This window comes from Vanacampus margaritifer, chromosome 3, assembly GCF_051991255.1.
Source record: "Vanacampus margaritifer isolate UIUO_Vmar chromosome 3, RoL_Vmar_1.0, whole genome shotgun sequence".
Taxonomy (NCBI): Eukaryota; Metazoa; Chordata; class Actinopteri; order Syngnathiformes; family Syngnathidae; genus Vanacampus; species Vanacampus margaritifer.
Genome location: NC_135434.1, coordinates 14,135,051 through 14,158,372, shown reverse-complemented (window position 1 = coordinate 14,158,372; position 23,322 = coordinate 14,135,051). Strand labels below are relative to the sequence as shown.

Genomic DNA, 23,322 nt, shown 5'->3' with positions numbered 1-23,322 from the left:
CAATGGGGATTAAACTACATGAAGAAAAATTCGCTTATTGAATGTTAAACAGAAAATGACACTGTTGGAAAAGAGATTTTAAGACATCATCTTGACATGTAGGCCTAAATAAATAAATACAAATTTATTAAATCATTAAATTATTACACCATCATTATCTGGTGCAAAAAAAAAAACATAAAGAATTTTAACTCCTTCCTGTACCAGTCAAATGATAGCCATAAAAAGCAAATGATTTTTCTCTTGTACTCGTTTAGCCAAAAACTGTTAGATCAGCTTTTATGTCATACTCCCACTAGCTACATTATGACCTCTTTCATGACATTTTACCGTCAGTGCCACAAAGAAACACTTTAGGTTTGGACCTTGTGCGGCTCCGTGTCAGAAATGGCCTTACTCGATCCTCTGGCAGAAGGTTGAGCTTTTCTTGCAGTCCCTCTAATTGTTCCAAGCTGTGAGTGTGTCAGCACAACATCTACATACTCAAAGCAGAAAAGATTCATTCATTTAAAGCAAAGATCACCAACGTGGCGCCCGCGGGCACCAGTCAGGCCCAGAGGACCAGATGATTAACCCGCGGGCCTGTTCTGATGAGACAATTGTGATTTCCAAGGAATGTTTTTGTAGTGGTCATGAAAATGTAAACAGTGACATATTTATAGAAATAAAAGATCGTACAGGGAGTCCTCGAGCTACGTCGCACGCAACCTACGTCGTTTCGACTTTACAGCGCCCGTGCCTCGTCCATAGCACCTTCTTTTTCGTTAATTTCCCACAGTAATCACGCCATTTTAAAGTTATTTAAAGTTGTGTTGTTGTTACCTCCAGCAACGGACGTCCATCAGCCGGTCAGCTCGCCATCAGGCGCGTCACATTTCCGTGTTTAAGCTTGAATTAGCTCCGCCGTCCGTCAGCAATGAATGTCCATGCGAAAACACGAAATATTGGTTCCAGCGTCTTTCGGGTTGCGCAAATATGTTTTTTAAAATTACTGTGCAAAATATTTCAATGTAAATATCGACTTTGACGAGGAAATCTGACTGAATCTTAAATTGAAATTCGGATTACATCGCCAGCGTAGGAACGGAACTCGACCATAACTTGAGGGCTCCCAATACAGATATTGACATTCATTAGTTTCCCACATTATGGGAAATTATTAACATGGTTCCTGTTTTCACATATATTAATATAATTATAACTAGGGCCCAAACAATATATAAATAAAATAACTACGTTTTTGCTTTCTTATCGCTTACAACAGTAAAAAAAAAAAAAAAAAAAACTCACACAAAAACATGAATAACAGCCAGAATATTTAACTGTTTTACAATAGCCTACTCTGTTCTTTAGCAGTTATTAAACTTGACAATACAGAGGAAAACTGGCCAATTTTTTCACATATTTTGTGTGTGTGGTGGGGGAGTTGAACATTGTTATCTTTGTCTTACGGTGTAATGTGTTAAAAGGGACGTCAAGCCCAAAAAATTCTTTACAATATGTTCTATACAGCCTCACTTGTCTAAACACGTAATTCTGATTAATATTGCATCTATGGAATATGAATTAAGCAGCAAAATCTACCATTTTTTATTATTTTTTTCATCTCAGAGGGCGGCCATTTTGCACTTTTGCTGACTGAAAATGACATCACATTTGCTCACGGCTCAGCTTCAGGAAACAGGCGCGCCATGATTGGTTGTTACCTGAGTACAGACCAACTGTAATGCCATTTTTTCAAGATGGCCGCCCCCTGATATGGATAAAAACAGATGGATTTTTCTGCTTAACTCATACCCGACAAATGCAATATTAATCAGAATGCCGTGGTTAGACTTGTGGGGACACATACAACACATTATTGTAAAGATATTTTTGGGGTTGATTGGTCCTTTAACTTCAGTAATCAACAATAGAAAATGGTTACTTTCACCGAAATGCTCTGTTTTGAAACAAAAAGCGGAGAAAAATAGCTTTTTGTGAAACGATGTTATTTCATGCACTCTAGTGAATTCTACACTTCTTTTTGTCCATGAATGATGCCACAAACACCTAAATAGTGCTTTACTTCTGTAATACACCACCACCAACAATGAAAAAGTGTTTTTAGATTGCAAAATACATTTATTTCCATTCAAGTGTAACAATTTGACAAAACAATTTCGCAAACTATTTACAAATGTGTGCAACTGTTGTACTATTTACAATTATGTGGATGTTTCAAATACAGTTTTTCTTTTTGTTACACTCCCCTGCGTGCAAGGAGAGGGAGCAGGATTTGCACAACAGATACGTTTCACTTCGATTGTCCGTTTCGCGTGCAGACGTTACACTTTCTTGACGGCCTTTTTTTCCGGGGAATAGCAAGTAGCAGACTGTACCCACTCCTCCGATGAATATGCATTGGACTCGGGGCACTCTTCGTCGTCCGATTGAACGACCGCCTGAGCGTGCTCGGTTGTGCTCCGCGTTTTCCGGTGTTAGCATCGCTAGCCCGTGAACCTTTATGACGTCGTCATAGCCGCCGCGTCAGCGCTTCCAACTTCAGCGTCAACCTCGGAGTCACCATCATCATCATCGATGATGATCATCGTCGTCATCAATGTGCTCTTTAGCGTTGGTCGATGCCTTTCGTCTTTGAAAAAAAATTCCCAAGTGTGAGCTGCCGGTCGCCATTGTTCGCTTCTTCAGCCATCTAGCTCCGCCTCACGTCTTCTACTGCCGCGTCAATGCTTCCAACCTCGGAGTCACCATCATCATCGATGATGATCATCGTCGTCATCAATGTGCTCTTTAGCGTTGGTCGATGCTTTTCGTCTTTGAAAAAAACTGCTCGAGCGTGAGCTGCTTGCAACCGGTCGCCATGTTCTTCCCTTCCCCAGCCATTGTCCCCTCTAGCTCCGCCTCACGTCTTCTACTGACGCCTACCCAATCTTGTCAAAAGAGAGTCATTGCTGCCATCTAGGGGCCAAAAATAGTCATTAGGCTAACTAGATCTGCTTGAAACTTTCACCACAGCTGCCCAAGGCTTTCCTCCACCCGTTTCCCCCCCAAAAAAAAAAAATTGGATGACGTCTTTTAACGTTATTGGCGGCCCTCCGTAGGTTTTTACCTGACGTCCTTTAACGTCCATGGCAGTGAAAGAGTTAATGTGTGTGTTTTTTTTAAAGGCTGATTTTTATTTCTTTGTTTTAGCCGATTTTTGACTATTTAAAAATATTTTATATTGGCCCGTTAAATCTTTAGGGCCCTAATAATACTATTATTAAATGTAATTTGAACAAATGTTATATTTCAGAAGTGTGTATCAAACTGGTAGCTCTTCGCATTAAGTAGTACTCACTTGAAAAAGATTGGTGACCCTTGACTTAAAGTGTTAGCAATAGCATACGTCAAAAATGGGGACCTTATACACAAAGTGATGGGCAGCTCAATCAGGTGTACATCATAATGAGCATTTATTGAAAAAAAACGAGACAGACGTTCCATGGTAAACGCTCTCTGATCTAATGCAAGTGCAGAAAAAAACTCTACATTTTCATATAAAATCCTCAAACATATAAAAAGGTGACAAGGCAATTCAGTCAGTGTTACAAGAAGGCAGTGCGCCCAAACATTCTACACTAATTCAAATACAGTACTTTTGTTTATTGTCTCTAGTTATGCGTGCAATAATATTTCTAACTAGCGCAAAAGGTGTATGACTATACTGTGCACTTGTAGTGGTGGCCTTTGGAATTAAAAATTGGTTGATTTTTTTTTTTTTTTAATCCCTTGACATGAGATGATTATACAGAAAAGATATTTTGAAAAGAGTTTATTTATGAAACTCAGAAAAGCAGCCTCCTCTGCATAGGTGGACATTGCATATCTTGCAGCCGAACACGCTCTCATGTCGAAGTCCCTTATTGGTGCAGTTCCGGCAGCGCCGCGAGCGTTCCGACATGCGCTCCAGCCGGTGTCCGTACTCGATGGGCGAGTCGGCGTGCCTCTTCCGGGCGGCCCGCTCCATGCCCCTCGCACCCTGGTAGTCGCCGATGAGCTGCTGGGCCAGCCGCACCCGGAAGTGGCGCTGGGTGAACTGCTTCCCGTTGAGGCCGGCCGGCGTCGTCCCCGCTTTGCTTTCCCTCAGGAGGACGTACGCGTTGACGATGCACACGTTGACGTAGAACCACAGGAAGTAGCGCCACCACTTCCTGCACGGCCGGCCCACCTGGTAGCACTCGCGCAGCTGGTCACACAAGTCCACTCCCTTCATGTTCTCCTGGTACAGCAGCAAGGGGAGTGGCCTCGGTAGGCCGAAAGACAAACCTGAGCTCTCCATGCTGTCGCTGTCTCCGTCGCCGTCCATCTCGTGGTCATGCTCCCCTGGGCTGATACCCACAATCCCTGGCGCCGAGTTCGTGGACAGGCAGCTGATGACCTTGACGTCCCGCGTCACCGTAGCAACCAGGTTGCCACGCTGGCACTGATAGAACTCCCCCTGTGACAGCTTGCCCACATTTCGAGGACGCAGGACCTCAGGGAAACCTTTGCGCCCTGAATGGGTGGGCCCGCAGGCATACAGTCCGTCCTTAAGCAGTCTCTGGAGGAGGGGCACCGAGTTGAACAAGCTGTCCATGAAGAGATGGTGGTATTGACCCTCCAGGCCACGCACGAGCGAAGTCACCACCCGGTAGCCCTGCAGCACCACCGCGCGGTCCTCACTGGGCCGACCCACGTGAATTTTGGCCCGGTGACAGTAGCCCGAGCGCGAATCGCACAGCATCCACACGCACAAGCCTTTCCTCAGGGGCTTGGAGGGCATGGAGTGCGTGGGCGAAGAACGCCCTTTGGTGACAAGGGCGCTCTTGTCTATGGTCAGGCAGCGGTTTGGCGTGTACGCGTCCCACATGGTGTTGTCCAGCACATCCAGGAGAGGCCTGATTTTGAAAAGGCCGTCGTAGCCGCGCTCGCCTCGCACGGGCTCGGACTCCCTGTCGCAAAGCTGGAGATACTGGGTGAGCTTCTCGAAGCGTCTCGCGGTCATGGTCTTTTTAAAGCCTGCGTTGCCAATGAAAATGTCACTGGCCCAGTACATACCACTATCTGGCAGCTGATTGATGCCCATGAGGATGTTGAGGCCCACGTAGGCTCTCATCTCCCTGGCGTGGGTCGGGTGCCAATGTGGGTCTGTTTTGCCGCTCCTCCTTTGCCGATAGAGGGCGTAGTTGTTTGTTTGTTCCACCATGTGTTCAAAGAGAGAATCTGGGAAGAGTACCCGGAAATAGTCACGGGGCTCGGCGTCGTCCCCCAGCGTGTGCTGAGGGCCGCTGGAAGCTTTGAAAGTCTCGATAGAAATCACCTGGTCCGGTTCGCCCCAGAAGTCCGGAGACGTACAGTCCTCGAACAAGTCTTCATCGTAGCCGAGAAAACTCGCTCGCTCCTCCTCCTCTTCCTCCAAATCGGAGAAATCGAGGTCAGAGTCGTTCGAGGCGGCATCGGAGCAGTTAGTGGAGGTGGAATTGTAGCACTCCTCCGAGTTGTCCTCCTCTTCATGTTTGAGTCCATTGCTCCCAGTCACCAAAATGATGTTGCAGCCTGCCCCGGCCACAAGGCTGCTGGCCGCCGCCGCCGCCGCCGCTGTACTCGCGGACCCATTCTCCCCCACGCCGCCGCTGACACCGTCCTCCTCTTCGTCTTCGTCCTCCTCTTCCTCCTCCTCCTCCCGCGCTCCGTCTTCCCCGTCCGAGTCTGGCTTTTTGTACGGAATTTCAAACCACTTCACATCGGCAGAAAGATTTATCGGGTACTCTTGGCCGTCGCACGCCGCACTATTTTCTGTATCCGCGCTCGTTTCCAAAATGGTAAAAAGCTCCCTTCCGTTTCTTGCCGTCGCCATGTCGGGGTATTAAAGTGCCCCTGCATGAGTCCCTTTTCGGCGTGTTTTTTTCCACGCGGCAGGGAAACAGACGCACAAAGCAGTCATCCGAAGTGAGTCGATGTGCTGTGGAGGGCAGCGTCACGGCTAAACGTTGAACCTATGCGGCGTTTGAGGGCTCCATTCGCATTGTTTCCGCTCCCGGTTCTTTGTGGGCTTCGCAGCGCAGTGTGGCCGCAGACGTCAGAAGCTGCATGCATGTCCTGCTTGCTAGGGCGTTTTGCGACTGCAGCTGGTGGGGTTGCTAGTTCGCAAGGCTGGCAGATGGCCGCTCGCTCTTCCAATGCCCGCTGGCATTCGGCGTAGCCGTCATCTCCGAGCAGTTTGCACAAAAACATTACATTCACACGGAGCAGCCTCACGGGACGCACTTTTGTCATAGTCACAACAAGCGGGTTCATCGACTACAAGCAAAGCTTTCTAAACATTATTCAAAGTTAAGGGCACGTTGGCAATATTGGGAGATGCATCCACACACGTATGCATCCTGAGCACAATGCAGTGATGCACATCAAACAGCAGTGTGCAAAACAGCAGTGTGCAGTGGTCGTCAATGGAGTGAGCAGAGAGGCAGCGTGTTCATTCATAAACATGTGTCTTCCCTCTGACAGGTTCCTACATGAACCTGAAGCCCTATAGGCTATTGTGGAATTAGGGACCTCCCTCGCTTTTATGAATGTGGGCAGATACACTCAATGTGTTTTACTCTCGGGTTGAGGGTGAACAGCTCCCCCTGATGAGATTGATGGCTCCTCTGTGAGTTACTCAAATAGTACACAATAAAGTTGCAGCCCTGCAGGTTTGTACAATGCGAGATTAGATTGAGATCAATAATCACATCATCTTTTTGCACTGCAACAAGTTTAACCTCTGGTTCTACATGCGTTACATATCGAATATCTACATTTTATGTCAAAATTTTACTTTTGCTCTCTACATTTGAAAATAATTATCTATACTTTATTCTCCTATCAAAGTAGATTTGTCAGTCATGGATGACAACACAATGTACTTTGTAAAAAAAAAAAAGACAAAATAACTCATCTTTAGTTCTTCATTGATTGCAATCTTGTTGTCTTATAGAGCAGAAAACGGACTGATCAACATGGAGAAACAAATGACATCTGGCGACAGTTTAGGAGAAGCAAGATATTCCCTATCCATTAAAAGAGCATCGTATGTCGGCAGCACCAAGAAAGTACAAATTCAAAAATATTTGTGAAATCTGAAGAAAAAAAAAACTTCAAATAAGGTGTAATTTTGAACAATGTTAGCTTTTTTGTTAGTCAGTTCACCATCACCTTCAGCAAAGTTATGGGAACACATTTTTTTGGTATCATACAAGCCTGAGCCAAACCTAGAGTTAGCTCTTGGTTTAAAACACACACACATGCGCGAGCGAACACACACACACACACACAATTTGATAAAAGTGTGAAAATATGTTGTATGTATTAGTAGTATTTTTATTGAGCCAAGTTATCAAAACCCGTATTGCATGTACAGTAATTGTCATTAAAAATTATTCAAATCAAAACATCTTTAACTTAAGGACCGGTGATGAATCAGTACTTTTAGTTTTACCAGTCTTTTTTTTTTCTTTTTATACATGTGTACATCAAAGAAGGGCGTGTGAGTACTTTGCCACCCGCGCTCTGTGTACAGATCGTTGTACAGTGTATACTATCGACGTTATCTTCCTTTTCTATCCTTTTTATGCCTGCAATAAGTGGAGAAATTGTCTTTGGGACCCCAATTGCTATACTTTAAAGACAAATACTGTACAATAGAATTCACATGGTTGAGAAATGCTGGTGATCAAGTCGGACTACCACCATAGAAACTACCCCATAGAAAAATTTGAATTAATTTAATCCACAACAGGTCAAACACATCTACGTATCTAACTGGATCTGCACTGTATTTACACTAGATTTGCATGGCTCAATTGTGATGTAATGCCTTTGTCTATTTTTTTTGTTGGTCTATTGGCATGCACACGTCACATGCCCAGATTGCACGCAAGTAACTCCACAAGTGTCAACACCGGGCAGTGAAAACACATGTATAACAATACTCGGATAATACAAATGTTACATACCATTTAGTAGACCTGGATTGACTCGTCCTCCTTCTGATTTAAGCAGGAGTAACGTCAGCATTACTCCACAAACCACCGCCAGCAATTACTTTGTTAATTTAATGATATAGACAGACCTCTAATGTACCATATTTGCATAATAAGTAATATAGCCCAGTGGTTCTCAAACGTTTTACAGCAAGTACCACATAAAAATTATGACCAACATTGAAATACAGTAGCACAGTGTGCACAAGTGTTTATCAAAAACAAGGCAGAGGTTTTATGTCTAAATATTATATTTATTAACGTAATCAACAGATCAGTTATGCATGTATTGCGCAGTACATAAAAGGTAAACAAAGTGAACTTCACTTTTAAAAAGATGTACCGGTACTGTACTGTACATTAAATAAAAAAGTACTTAACTGAATTTTTAAAAAGCGCTTAATCTACCCTTACATTATTTTGTAACTTTAACATAGCACTTCAATATAGGAAAATAAAAACAATACCAACAAGTACTATCACTGTGGCAGTGAATGGTGGCGTATACTACAGTTCATCGCGTTTTCATAATAAGTGCCATCATCTGCCATGTATTTTGTTATAGATGCTGTTTGAGATGCAATTGTTTCATGCATTCATTACTAATTCATGCCGTCACCACCTGGACACATTCTCTTTCCCACTCAAGATAAAACTATATTTTTATGTAGTTCGAGTGATATTTCATGCAGTTTGCTGATGCTAGCAGGAGCTTCAGCGCCTGAAAAAAAAAGAGAGAGCCTGACTGTGATCTGAGAAAAATCCAATTTTCCGTGTTTTTTCCCATTAATGTTATGGGCCTTATTAAATCATTGTAAACGTCATCCAAGTGTAAAATACAACAGCCATAACAAAGGCAAAACTCATGCATTAAAAAAAAAAGGATTTCAAAAAGTGTTCCCTTTATTTCTAAGCTCATTTAATGACATTAGTGTCTTTGGATTTGACCAAAAACAGCAACGCTCTGGATGTGGGTTTCTTGCTCACTTGGGAGGTGACCAGTTAAATCGCGTCTTCCTGTTTGGAGAGTTGGGGGATGGGCTGCCGGAAGAGTCCCTTCCAAATTCCTTTAGCTGTGGCCCGCGTCTACATGGCTGGCTAAGCACTCGGCCTCGCAGAAAAAGCAGCCACCGTTTCTGCATCTTTGCTCACTATCTTAGCACAAGATTTTTTTGTCTCAGTAGGGATCAAATTGCCGCTATGACCTACAGGCCTTCGTGTTGTTTGTATCCTCACGCAGTGAACGTGAGCGCTTCACTGCACTGTGATGCAGCGTGTTTAGAAACAGTGGGAAATCTGAGAGGATGAACTAAGTCCTCCAGTGTTTGAGCCAAAAATAGAAATAAGGGGAAAAGGCTCACTCCCAGCATTTCCAGGCCCCTGGAGCAGAGTGCTGCAGCAGACCCCTCTGAGAGTCCTGCGGTGGGGTGGAGAGACGCCGACCAATTGGGGCTCAGACCTTCAGTTAGCGTGTTCATGTGTGCGTGTCGCTGCAAGTAACTCTGCTCCCTCATGGGTGAGTTCAGAGAGGGCCTCAGTGAGCATGTGTGTGTGTGTGCAGCTGCACAAGATGGACTAGCCCTTCCTTCTGTCACTTCCATGAATACTCTATGTGTAGGATTTGTTTGGAGCTGGTGTTTTCGGTTTCCTCCTTGATATGATTTGTGAACTGTAAAAAGTGATGGGAAAAAAACTATTTAATTATTTAGAATTCAAGCCAAATCATTATTATTTTTTCTTACAACAAATGTTATTAAAATTAAATTGTGAAAAAGATTTTATGATTTAAATATCATTATATTGCATAATGTGATTCATGTATATTGACAAATAGTACTTGGATTTCTGCAGAATGTGAAAGTGGTATACACAAAGTTTGCTTGCAGCAGCCTCTTGTGGTGCTATCGGTGAAGAGCAACAAGATCAACATTTACCAGGCACTTTTGTTATTTTTTGCAATTAAATCATAATACTAATACTCCAGACACACACACAAAAATATATTGATCCCTATTCCATATGCCCATCCATATATATATGTAAATAAACAAATATTGTACAGTAATATATAAGTATTCTTTATACGCTTATTGGCGATTCAGTTAGTTTTTCTTGCTTACCGAAGGAAAAGAACAAAATACTATGGGAAACAGACAACTGTATTTTTTAACGACAAACGCTAGATGGCGCTAAAATACAAAATACTGTACATCGGGACGGAGTCACAACCTCCGGTCCTCGAGGGCCCTGTCCTACATGCAGATGGTTCCCTTCTCCAACACACCCGTTTCAAATAATCGGGATCGTTATCAGCCTTCTGCGGAGCTTGATAATGATCATTGTAATTTATTTTAAAAACCATGTGTTGGAAGAGGGAAACATTTAAAACCTGCAGGATAGGTGCCTTCGGGGACCGGAGTTGGTGACCCCTGGCATTGAATGAACCTTAATTTATTGCTGTCTTTAAAAAAGAAGAAGAAGAAAAAAGAAAGGAAGAGAGGATTAGTGGAAGTGCCGCTTTTGTCGTGAAACAGGGCATCTAGGTCCTTGGTATCGGTGACCAAGCTAAATGACAGCTAACGAGGTGGTGAGATGTGCCTCATGTGCCTCGCCAGTGCAATTCTCAAATAATGAAATCCTGTGCCCAAAGCTGATAGCTCGGCCGAGTTTTTTGCGCTATTGTGGGAGTCCATGCAGGAGATCAGCGTGTCAAGAGTATGTTTTAGCCAGTGCCACTAACAAGAGTTGAGTACTCCAAGTATTGGTGGGGGGAAAAAAGTAGAATCGAATGTCTATTATTATTATTATTATTATTATTATTATTATTATTATTATTATTATTATTATTATTATTATTATCCTTTTGACATTTTTTCCCTAATTTGTCCTGATCTTACGCTTTGTTTTACATGTACAGCAGTTCTATTTCGTCTCTTCTGACCGACAATGATTCTGTGCAAGACGGAAAATTAGTTAATTGGCCGTATTTTTCTAATTCTGATCGCAATATTTTTACTTTTTAAGTTAATTACATTTTAATTTGTATGCAGTAATTACTTTTTTAACACGAGGCTAAAAACAAAAAGTGGGTACTTTGCACTTATCGTAAAACAGACAACTATCTTCCCTTTGTGTTTAACCGTAGCGTAAAAAATAACTGTGAACGGTCTATTAAGGCTGCACGTGTAATGTACTTGTTCTAGACTTCGCCCCTCAGACCGAACATTTTACGACTATTAAAATATCTACTGAGTTCGTCCTTAGACTCATCGCTAATTGATTCAACGTGATTCTCACTTTTCCGATATACTTGAAGGCACCGTGTGACCTCTTCCTCGACCACGGGGTTGATGACGTCAACACGCAGGAGGTTAAAAAAAAAAACACCTACCGACGCAAACATGTTCCTGAGTTCTCCGCTAAAAGCTCAGTAGTGGCATCAGGCTTGCCATCAGAACGGAACTCGCCGATAACTGAACAGCATTTGAACCTCCCTTGAACTAAACAATAACATATATTTTTCATGTACTGTATCTATGTATTTTGTTATATATTGACTTCCGCGCTAATGCTAACTCATCCAGCTAGCACAGCAGGTGAACTTGTTCCCATTGGTCTGTGACCAAATACTTTTACTTGTACTCCTCATTTCTCGCCAGCAAAACGAGCCACATTCGGACTCTTTCAGCGGCCATCGGATCGCTCGCTCGCTCGGCTGGATTTAGCCGTGTCGGGACTTCTTGTGGACTGGTTCCTGGTTTGTGTTGTTCGAGGTCACCCGCGCACGCCGGTTCTTTATCAAATCCCTCGGAGGGAATGAAGAACCTGCCGTACTTCTGCCGGGGAGAGGTCGTTCGAGGCTTCGGGAGAGGCAGCAAAGAACTTGGAATTCCCACTGGTACGCCTCCTAATATCTTTAGTTTTGACTGGTTCCGCTGCATAGTTACGTCTCTTTTTCTTTGATTAGCGAGGTCAAACTGATAAGTCTTCTGTGGCAGGGGTCACCAGCATTTAGGAAACTGACAGCTATTCTCCTTAGGTACCAATTACTGTTCTAATCGTCTATTATTAGTAACAATTATACAAATTGATATTTAAGTCATCTTTATTTATATAACAAAACAGTCAGTCAAAAGGTTTGGGCAGTTTGTGTATTAGTGTATATGAGGACACTGAACATGGTTACGTTTTCTTGCAATAATGTTAAAAAAATACATAGTACATACATCTTATCAGATGTTTCCATGGTCAAATTCCTGTAAAACATTCCTAGGAAATCACAGCTTTCTTCTTCTATGGTTTGACAGTTGACGTCTTTGGTACTATTCGTACTGCGTATGATTCCTAGCGCTGCTAAAATAAAATATATGTATTTGTCTTAGAGGATGAAATTCATCATCAAAATTGTTTGTGTTTGTTTGTCTGTCTTATCTCGCTATCTTTAAATTAGTGATTAAATGTAAGCGTTGCGTCAGGAGCTTGTAGTTGCTGATTAAAGTAATAGTTATCTATTTGTTATTCGCTTACATAAAACGGCGGGTAACCAAAGCTGCTTTGATAAACTCGATGAAATGGCATCACTGTGTGCCTCTACTTTGTTTGCTGATAATAGAATGATCCTATAAATAGCTTGGGGCATAATATGGCCTGCGAGCCACCTTATTTATTTCTTGATTTATTTGACCTATTTCTGTCATTCCATTTTATTGTATTTTTTAATTGAAGCTTTGTCTTTGTCAATTTTAGCCAACTTCCCCGACAGCGTGGTGGAGCACCTGCCCGCTGACATTGGTACGGGCATCTACTACGGCTGGGCCTGCGTGGCCAATGGCGACGTTCACAAGATGGTGATGAGCATCGGCTGGAACCCGTACTACAAGAACACCAAGAAATCCATGGTTGGTTCCAAATAAATGGCCATGTTTGTTAGCCTGATGACCACAAAATCACGCGATAGAATTTGTCATTATCCGGTGAAGTTGTGCTTCTGGTGCGGCTTAGAGACCAACAGCTGCCATGAATAGCAAGCATTTGCCAACAGGAGATGTCGATCCCTAAAAATGTTTACAATTAAAAGTTGAAACTTAAAAGATAGCCCGAATTTGGACCCCAAAATACTTTTTCATTTCATTTTCCAGCATTACCCTTAAAAATGATTGTCTTACAGATGATTTTGACCCCCCCAAAAAAATACAGCGAAAGTGCGAGGACACACTAGCATTTGTTGGCATCCAATAAAAACAATTACTACTCGACTTTTAGCCAATTTATTTTATTTTTATTCCATTTTTTTTTAATGAAACAAAACATAAAATCGTATTTAGTTAATAAGACAAATTACCAAGTTCATTAATTTATTTTCATATTTCAACTTCCCCACACACACTTTTTAAAAATAAAATTAAGATTTTTTTTTCTTTTTCCGTTTCACAAAAATATGTGAAAATATAAAGTATCGTGTAAAAATTAAACTTTTCCCTTTCCACAAAATGGCAACCTTCTGTGTAGAATTACAGCTTTTTGTTATTTTAAAATAACTAAATAAATAAAAAATAAATAAAATCAAAAATAATTTCAGGTGAAATTACAAATGCCTCGTGGAATAAAAAGTTTTTTCTAATAAAATTGATGGTAGAATAAATTATTATTTAATTTATTCGTGTTGAATGTAAATTTTGTTGTCATAAAATTATGGCTTTTCTTGTTAAAAAAAAGTTCTCCAAATTTTAAGCTTTTTCATAATATATATATATTTTTTACTTCATTACAACTTTTTACAATCGTATTTTCTGAAATAAAAGCAGGACATTTTTGTTGTAAAAAATTACAGATTTTTTTTCATGTAAAATTGAACACCTTTTTCACAAAATGGCAACTTTTTTTGTGTAAAATTAAAAAGTTAAATTTTTTCATGTTTCAACATTCCTTCTACTAAAATTAGAACAAATAAATAAATAAAAATAAAACAAATTGAAATCTTTAAAAAAAAAAAATTTTTTTTTATAACATACTACTTAAAATTGTATTAAAACACATAAGTGATCATTATTATGTCTAGTTGGTGTCATACAAAATTGAGTTGTATGCTGCTGCATGAAAACTACATCCAAGACGTACTAAGAGTGCAAGTCAATTCACAAGAATGAAGTGATACTGGTGTTAATATAACATAACAATTAGTTGATGTGATTGGTGACTTGCACTAACACGCATGCATGGAGGCATAAAGGGAAGCCATTGATGGCAAAAAGGAAAGAAAAAAAAAAAACTAGAATTCAATTTAATGTCGAGCTTGCCCTGGAGCTAAGATGGCCGATTAGCACGGTGGCGTAGCGGGATGTCTTGAGCGCCCACGTAGTCGTCAACGTGTGCTTCTGTTGTGCAGGAGACTCATGTGATCCACAAGTTCAAAGAGGACTTTTACGGCGAGACCCTCAGCGTCGTCATGGTGGGATACATCCGTCCGGAAAGAAGCTACGACTCGCTCGGTAATGCCAACAACCTCACATTTTCAAGCTTGAATTGACTTAAAGGAGCATAAGAAATCATCAATAGTCTGCTTGTTTCAACAAAGATGGAAGACAGTCGCCCATGGAGAGTCAACCACATTTTGCATAAAAAGACTTTTTCATCTAAAATGACTTGGAATGAGCTGATCTGTTTGAAGTAGGAATTGGTAAAAACAAAAAAGAGGAGAAATTAGGGAAGAAAACCAAAAAAAAACAGAAAAATCTTTTTAAAGCTTTTATTTTGAAATTTTCTGAAAGTGCCGTTGGGATAAGACGAACAGTTAAAAGCTGTAACAGTCTTGAATTTAAAAAAGAAAAAAAGAAAATGGAAATTAAAAGAGAAAAAACAATGTCATTTTTGAAATTTAGAATAAAATGTGTGAATTTTTGGAATGTTGAAAATCCTTCCGAATGTGAATTGAATCTAGGACTGTGCAATTAATTGAAAGTAAATTACAATTTCAATTATTACACTACACTATTACAAAAACAGCATAATTACAAACAAACAAACAACAACAACAACAACAAATTTTTGAGTTGTTTAAATGTATACTTTTGCACCTGTTTTACATTTTAAAATACCAATTTTGATTCATCTAAAAGGAACTTGCATACTTGTAGTCTTTCAACGAATTTTATTTGTCTTAATCTTACGTTAAAAAAAAAATCTTGTTTAGTACCAACAAATAAACGAAATTGTGATGTCAATCATCACCAAAATAATCGTGATTGATATTTTCTTCATAACGGCGCGGGCGCCTGTTGAATCAGTTGAATGTTTTGAAAAACGCAACCGACCTTCACCGCGCTGTCCGTGGCCTTGCTGGCACGTGCATGTCAACGTGTGTCCGTGTGTCCTTCAGAGGCGCTGATCGGCGCCATCAACGGCGACATCTCGGAGGCCAAACTCCAGCTGGAGCGTCCCGAGCACGCCAAGTTGCGTGAGGACAACTTCTTCACCAGCCATTCCACCTCCACCTCAGCCGCCTCCCCCTCTTCCTCCTCCTCCTCCTCCTCCTCCTCCACACAGACAATCCTCAACGGACACTGACGCCCAGGGCCGGCCTGACTGTTGCCGTGGCGACGCCCGGGTGAAACCTCATCCTTACTTTCAATTGTTTTTCTATCAGCTCTCTTGTTTTTGAGTCCCTCTACTGCGTCTATGTAAGCGTGTGCACACGCTAACACGTGTTGAGTGAACCAGTAGCGTAAGTGTGCGTCAAATGACACTACGCAGAATAATGGAGTTAGGCAAAGAGAAAATTGAAGCGCTACAGGCTAACACTGCAGTTGGGTTACATTCATTTGTTTTCCAAATCATTCGGAATCTACTTGAACGCCCGATCCACATTTTGATATCATGACAACAGTCAACTCATAACGTTACATAAAAATAAAAAAAATCTGAACATTAATATTACTTAAATACAAATGTTACTTTATTTTGTGCTAAACATTAACTTATTTTTTGTAATATTCCAAATGCCAATTTCTTGGCATTTAGGGACCAACGTGATCTTTCATTGATTAATATGCAACTTCATTCTGACTAAATTTTTACATTAAATTGGAGCTTTGGTCACATTAAAATTATACACCACATACCTCTTTAAAATGACATTTTCCTCATATTACACAGCTTTCTCATAAAATTAGATTTTTGAAGTGTATGACTTTTTTATGTGCAAAATTAAGTTTCTTCCATGAAAAAAAACAACCTTAAATGTATTTTTTTTTTTTTTTACATTAAATTATGGTTTCTTTTATTCTCCGTTTGCACATAGAAATTTTAATGATTTCTCTGGCTTGGTACGTATGGATTTTAGTTTCATGTACATTATTCTCATGTTGATTTCACATCAAATTATGGCTTTTCCCTTACAAAATTCCAACTTTTCACGCAATTTTTTTTTCTTAGGCAAAGATATTCTGTGTAAAGTTAAAACTTCACACACAAAAGCATTCTTCATTTAAGATTCTTTTTGACATTTTTTTTAAATGTAAAATTTTAATCCCTTTATGGAAACATTTGGACTTATTTTCATAAAAAATGAAACGTAAAATTACATTAATTTTCATGGAATTTTTAAAATATTTCAGTCACACATTTGTATGAAAAAACTGACAAATTATTCACAAAAATTTAGGACTGTTTCAAGTGAATTTTATTTTTTTTTTAGTAAAATTACTTCTACCATTTTTTTACATTTTAACATTTAGGGGCAAACATAACCAGACAGCTCTTACCAAGGGCACTATTAAAAAAAAAAGAAAAAAAGTGCAGAGTCCCAGTTTAGCCTGTCGCTTCAACTTTTTGATTTTCTTTGCACATAATTGTCAAACATTGACGGAAGCTCAAAGTCCACTGACTCGGCACAGACGCACACTTTTCCCTCATATGACTTCATATTGTCACTCAATTCATTCTTGTCTAGATACTGTTGGTTGAGGAGTAAATTATATGGAAGAGATTTATATGTGTAAATGACTTGTGAATAAATATGTGATTCATCATGTGAACGATTTTGCGCTCTCACTGTCTTGCGTTCTTTACACTTTTGTATAAAAGAAGACAACTGGAAGTAGAAGCTTATTCTTAGCAGAATGGCATACGAATTAAATGTTTAATTAGAAACGCTGTCCTCTGTTCCTTTCAGATCATTTCATCCAATAAATCCACAATACGTACTACAAAAAGTGTGTATTTTTTATGTTGTTGAGAAATAGTTTTTTAGAAAGTTGATAGTTTTCCGATGTAAAAAAAACTGATCGATGAAGAATTCAAGTGTGTGTGTTTTGACTGAGATAACGACAGACACGATAGAGACAGAAAAGGAATAACAACACTGGCGAGATTCCATGTGCCTAAAATGACATGTTGATAGTTTAAAGACACATTTACAGTATATTCCACGGTTCAGATAATGGATCGATGGATTTAAAGTGGAATGAAAGCATTTTTCTTTCGTGCAAGTGGAACCACAAACAAGTGCGATTGTGAATGGTGTCACAATCATACGAAGATACAACATAAATAGTGTTATTTAAGTAGAGCCATGCTGTAAAAATAAATGTTTTTCAACTTTGTTCACACTTTAAAAGCTTTTTAGTAATTTTTTTTCAAAATGGCAACTTATTCACAATCACATTCATGTAATGTACTTATTTTACTTTTTAATATAAAATAACATTTTCCTTTCTGCTTTACTACTACCTACTTTTTCCACATCAATTAAAAACTGTATGTTGTGTATTTATTTTAAGTGCTTTTCTCCCCACAGAAAATCACATTTTCCTGTAATTCATTAAATTAGGATTTTTTTAAATGTAAAATTGAAGCTCTTATTGCAAAAAATCCAACTTTCATGCAAAATAAAATTTCCCCCACACAACAGTAAACTTTTTCCCCAACACAAATGTCAAAATAAGATGTCAAATGACTTTTAAAAATGGTTTATTACAACTTTTTTGCATCAAATTACACCTTTTGTTCATGCAAAATGTGATTAAAAAAATAGTTTATACTTTACATTTTGTCAAAACTTTTTCCTTGTAAAAAAAAGTTTTTCATGTAAAATTACACCCTTTTTCCAACATACATTAAACGTTTCCATGCTAAATTACAAAATTTCCTGTAAAGCTGTCAAATTGTGACTTATGTAAAATATTTCCCACAATTTTATCTGTTTCCATGTAAAATTAAGACATTTTCACATAAAATAAAACCTCCGTTTTTACAGCTTTCTTTCCAATCAAACTAAAAAATAAAAAAAAACAATTTACTTAAGTATTTTTTAATGTGAGTTTTCCCATAAATATTTAATTAAAACTTTTAAACAAAGTGAAATTACAAATTTTGTTTGTGAAGAATTTAGTTTTTCACATTTTCAGCATAAAAAAAATTCACGGCATTTTTATTACGAAAAATTACATTTTCCATTTTTCAGTGGATCTTATGTTTCTATGGTAAAAAAATAAAAAATATATTTTTTGATCATTGTGCTACAAGGTCATAACATTTGAATTTATGCAGCTGTAATTACTTTATCATATTAATCAACTTTTTCACATTAATTGTGACTTTTCACATAAAATTGCTATATGTCCAATAACATTTTTACTCTTTCACATACAAATCCATTACATCATTTAGAATTTAAAATTTTTAAAGTTTATTTTTCATATTAAATTTCACTTGTGTAAAACTGGATAATCGAATTAAATAGCGTTTTCCACATAAATGTGTTCTTTTTTTTTTTGCACGTAAAGCGACAAATGCGCAAAATGCGTGGAGTGGCACGTGCATGTTCATGTGTACGTGTAACTCTCGTCGTCGTACTCCAGCTCAATGTCATCCTCTTGCTCGCTCAAAAAGCCGTACTTGAACTTCCTGTACACGGTGCCATCCTGTCCCATGTACACGATGTCGTCTTCATCGTCATCATCATCATCATGCTCCGCCCTGACGATTCTGTCGCTGTACTCACCGAAGGGGGACGTGACAACTTGCCGCGTGGCGTCTCCCGCTCCTTGGCTGGTGTCCAGCTTCTCGTAGCCGCCGCTTTTGGTTTTGGGCTTGTTGGCGGCGGCGGCCATCGACTTGGAGCGAGCCTGGAGGAAAACGAAGAACCCGGCCCCCACCGACAGGATCAGGAGGACGCAAATTGTTGTCGCCAGTTTGGCCCCGCCTCCGCCTTCTCTATCCAAGTCGCCAGCGTCTTTCAGCACAAAGTTGACATCTAGGATGCACTCGTCTGGAGAGAGGAATTGAAATCACTGCTTTAGGCTACAGTCACCTCCTACATATTCGTACTCCACTTATTAGCATTTTTTTCTGTGCAACAGTAATTAGCTTTTTCATAGTTTGTCTGATCCTGCAACTCAGGTGTGTGTAAGTTCAATATAAAAAAAAATGATGTGATAAATGATATGATATGTAAGTGGGGACTAGTCCATGTTGTTTGGACAGTTACAGAAAAACTAAATAAAAAAAAAAGGTTTTGTAAATAATTTAAATGTAAATAATGTAAATGAAAATAATTATATTTTTTTCCTGTTATTTTGTACAACTCAAATACAATGTTCTTTCATTTAAATGAACCTTTTCCACATAAATGGTGGTCTAATTTCCAAATAAATTAGGTAATATATAAATACGTAAATGTATATATATATATATACATACATATACACACATACATATATATATATATATATACACTCATACATATATATAAATATACACATGTATATATATATACATATATATATATATATATGTAGTTAAAATCTACACCCTTTTAACATATTTTATTAAAAATATTTTTCAAAATTTTTGTATGTAAAATTTGATCTTTTTTGCCATGATTTATACACTTTTAATTAAATAGTTAAATAACCTTTCCGACATCCGAGTTCACGTAAAAAAACACACTAAATTACAACATTTACTTGAAGGAAATATATTTTTCATACAAAATGAAGAAAAAAATAATGGGAAAAAAAATAGATTATATGAACGACTGCTCCAACTATTCCTGTTCCTAAAAAGAAGCGCCCGCTTGTCATACCCAGCGAAGCGTGGCAGTCGCAGCACTGCCACCCTACAAGCCGGTCAGCAGGTAGCGTCCGCTCGTGGCAGCAGCTCAGGCAGCGCCCGTCGTCGCTCAGGATCTGCGAGGCGGGACACTCGGTGCAGTTCCAAGCGCCCGCACCGCGACAACCCAGGCAGGACCGGTCACACGGCCGGCAGTCGAGCTCGTCACGGTCCGACGACCGCTCCTGGAAGCAGGAAGGAGAAATTGGCGTTTGGATGAAATTGGAGGTCACGTCATATGACGAAGACGAATACCTGGGAGGCCAAGTAATAGCCAATCAGACACTGCGATTCACAGATGCTGGAGCCAATTAGCTGGTAACCATAGTAACACGACTGGCAGGAAGTAGCGCCAGCACCTGGACACACACAAATCGTCAATTATATACACTTGGATATACTTCACTAAAATGAAGACTTGTCATTGTTATTGTAATGTGGTGATTGATTTAGGACCCCAAAACTAAATAAATGGACGAAGGATTTATGGCCCCTCAGAAAAGCATTCATGTGTAACTTGGCCTTCTAGTCTAAAGGGTAAAAAAAAATATCATGGTCCACGTTGGAATTTTAAGACTTTATCTCCCAGTTAAATGTACCGTTGATTTATGACCCACCCATAAAACATGAAAAAAGAAAATGGTTGATTGATTTCTGGTCACTATAATACAAAATATGTTCAGCTGAATTTAATGGCTTCCTCATGTCAAATGATCAAATGATTTATGGCCCCTTACATTAGGATTATAAGACATGACTTTATGTCCTTGATTATTGTACAATTTATTAATGACCAACCATAAACTAAATAAATGGATGAAGGATTTATGCCTCCTCAGAAAAGCATTAATGTGCAACTTGTCCTCCTAGTCTAAAAGGGTCAAAGAATATCATGGTTTATAGCCCTTCCACGTTGGGATTTTAAGACTTAATGTCTCAGATTAATGTAACGTTGATTTATGACCCATCGGTAAAAAAAGAAAAAGGTTGATTGATTTATGGTTACCATAATAACAAAAGAATATGTAACTGTATTTTATGGCTTCCCCATGTCAAATGATTTATGGCCCCTTACATTAGGATTAAAAGACATAACTTAATGTCCCAGATACATGCACAATTGATTTATGACCCATCCATGAAGAAAATGGTTGATTGATTTATGGCCAGCAAACAAAGGAATGTGCATCTGAATGTTATGGCTTATGTCAAATTATCAAATGATTTATGGCCCCTCTACTTTAGGATATTAGGATAAACTTTATGTCCCAGATAAACGTACTGTTGATTTATGACCCACCCATAAAACATGAAAAAAGACAATGGTTGATTGATTTATGGTCACCATAATAACAAAATGTGTGTAGCTGAATTTGATGGCTTCCTCATGTCAAATGTTCAAATGATTTATGGCCCCTTACGTTAGGATTATAAAACATGACTTAATGCCAACCAATTTGGGTTTGAATTATATATAAATAAATACATAAATAATTGTTCTCCTATTATTATATGAACTCAGGACAGTAAGAATTTTTTAAATTTCGTTTTCTTTTGATAAATATATGTTATTTTGTTATATGACATTGCACTGTTAAATGACTAGTTCTCTGGCAAAGTCAATGAATAGAGAGCATTGAGGGCTAAATTTAGGACAGCCCTTGTACAGGAAAGGAAATGCATAATTTCTTGTGACTAACCAATGGGATTCATTTAATGACTGCTGTAATGCAAAATTTGTTGAGCATATTAACTTCCCACTGATGCAATTAACCTCACTGAGCTTTGGAAATTCCAGTGGGAGGGGCACGTGTTTCCCGAAGAGTCATCCTCATAAGACCGGATCACAAACCTGTGCAGGTCTTGCACGTGGGGTGGCACTTGAGACAGGTGTGGGTCCAGCTGTGATGATAGTAGCCTGGCGGGCAATTCTTCAGGCAGCGGCTTTGGTGCTTAACATGGACGAAGCCGCCCCGACAGTTCAGGCAGTCGGTGTCGGCGGGTCCTCGACATCGAATGCAGGCGGGGTCGCAGCGCTCGCATGTCATGCTGCTGCTGTTCCCGAAATGACTGCAAAAGGAGAAGTGAGTCCCATATAACAAATCAAGCAAGTCAACAGAAGAAATCCCGTTGCTTAAAGACGAAGGTAACCTTAAAAATGTCTTGACAATAATGACCTCACTAGTCTAAACATGACATTCTGATTAATATTACATTTGTGGAATATGAGTTCAAAATCCAGCCGTTTATATTCATCTTAGGGGGCGGCCATTTTGCCACTTGCTTTCGACTGAAAATGGCATCACAGTTGCTCAGGGCTCAGGCAACGGCCAATCACATCTCACCAGTTTTCTGTAGCTGAGCTGTGATTGGTTGTTACCTGAGACCTGAGCAACTGTGATGTCATCCTTAGTCGACAGCAAGTGGCAAAATGGCCGCCTTCTGATATTGATCATACCCCATTTAGACTATTGGGGCTGCATAGAACATATTAAGAACATTTTTGGGTGCTGACTTCCTCTTTAAAAAAGGTGATAAAACGGCAAACACCGTCCCACTGACCTCTCAGGGCAGGTTTGTACGCAGCTGCTGCCGTGCCTGAAAAAACCCGATCTACACGTGGAGCACTGCACGCTATGTCGTCCGCTGCACGAGGCGCAGCTCAAGTGGCATCGCTCACACGTGTGCTCGTCCCTGTCGCCGTAGTAACCAGCAGGACACTGCTGCACGCAGGTTGAGTCTGACAAACAAAAAGAAATTGTCAAGAATCTTACATGGCAAGCCGGCGTCTGGTCCGGCGCACTCACTGAGCAGGAAGTGTGGCAAGTCGCAGCTGAGGCAGCGGTCCGGGCCGGGACCCCCGGAGCAGCTACGGCAGGAGGCGTGGCACGGCCGGCACTGCCCCCCGCCGTCCATGTAGGTGTGCAGAGAGCACCGGCTGTACCATACGCAGTGGCCGCTAGCATCGAGGCGGCGCTCCGACCCGCAGCTGAGGCATGACGACGGCCCGCTGCTCGAGCACGTCAGACAGGAGTGGTCGCAGTCTGGACACATGCGACAAACTTACTCAACATCGACATTATCAGTGGTTCTCAATTGTTTCGGAGATTTCCAAGTTCCGCCATAATGACAAGTTCTGACATAATTAACTAACTTGCTCCCAAAG

General features: G+C 39.9%; 2 protein-coding genes across 2 annotated transcripts in view; one reads left to right on the top strand and one right to left on the bottom strand.

Annotated features, from left to right (window-relative positions):
* Positions 1–11,380: 11,380 nt before the first annotated feature.
* On the top strand, positions 11,381–17,080 carry rfk (riboflavin kinase). Its single transcript, XM_077562295.1, has 4 exons — positions 11,381–11,946; positions 12,795–12,946; positions 14,434–14,536; positions 15,424–17,080. Exons 1-4 carry the CDS (start codon positions 11,865–11,867, stop codon positions 15,609–15,611), a joined length of 525 nt encoding a protein of 174 aa, XP_077418421.1. The 5' UTR covers positions 11,381–11,864; the 3' UTR covers positions 15,612–17,080.
* A 970-nt stretch (positions 17,081–18,050) lies between these two features.
* pcsk5b (proprotein convertase subtilisin/kexin type 5b) overlaps positions 18,051–23,322 on the bottom strand; it is an 81,753-nt gene continuing 76,481 nt past the window's right edge. Inside the window, exons 32-37 of the mRNA XM_077561467.1 lie at positions 22,964–23,200; positions 22,719–22,896; positions 22,009–22,226; positions 20,412–20,515; positions 20,131–20,341; positions 18,051–19,314 (exon numbers count right to left, since the gene is read on the bottom strand). Coding sequence (XP_077417593.1) covers positions 18,869–19,314; positions 20,131–20,341; positions 20,412–20,515; positions 22,009–22,226; positions 22,719–22,896; positions 22,964–23,200 — 1,394 coding nt within the window. The 3' untranslated portion in view covers positions 18,051–18,868. The remainder of the gene's footprint in view (positions 19,315–20,130; positions 20,342–20,411; positions 20,516–22,008; positions 22,227–22,718; positions 22,897–22,963; positions 23,201–23,322) is intronic.

What these genes read in the sequence shown, in the direction of transcription:
- rfk (XM_077562295.1), top strand. Translation starts at nt 11,865, where the DNA reads ATGAAGAACCTGCCGTACTTCTGCCGGGGAGAGGTCGTTCGAGGCTTC. An exon ending in AGAACTTGGAATTCCCACTG is followed by an intron (nt 11,947 to 12,794) that starts GTACGCCTCCTA and finishes TGTCAATTTTAG; the next exon opens with CCAACTTCCCCGACAGCGTG. An exon ending in AGAACACCAAGAAATCCATG is followed by an intron (nt 12,947 to 14,433) that starts GTTGGTTCCAAA and finishes TCTGTTGTGCAG; the next exon opens with GAGACTCATGTGATCCACAA.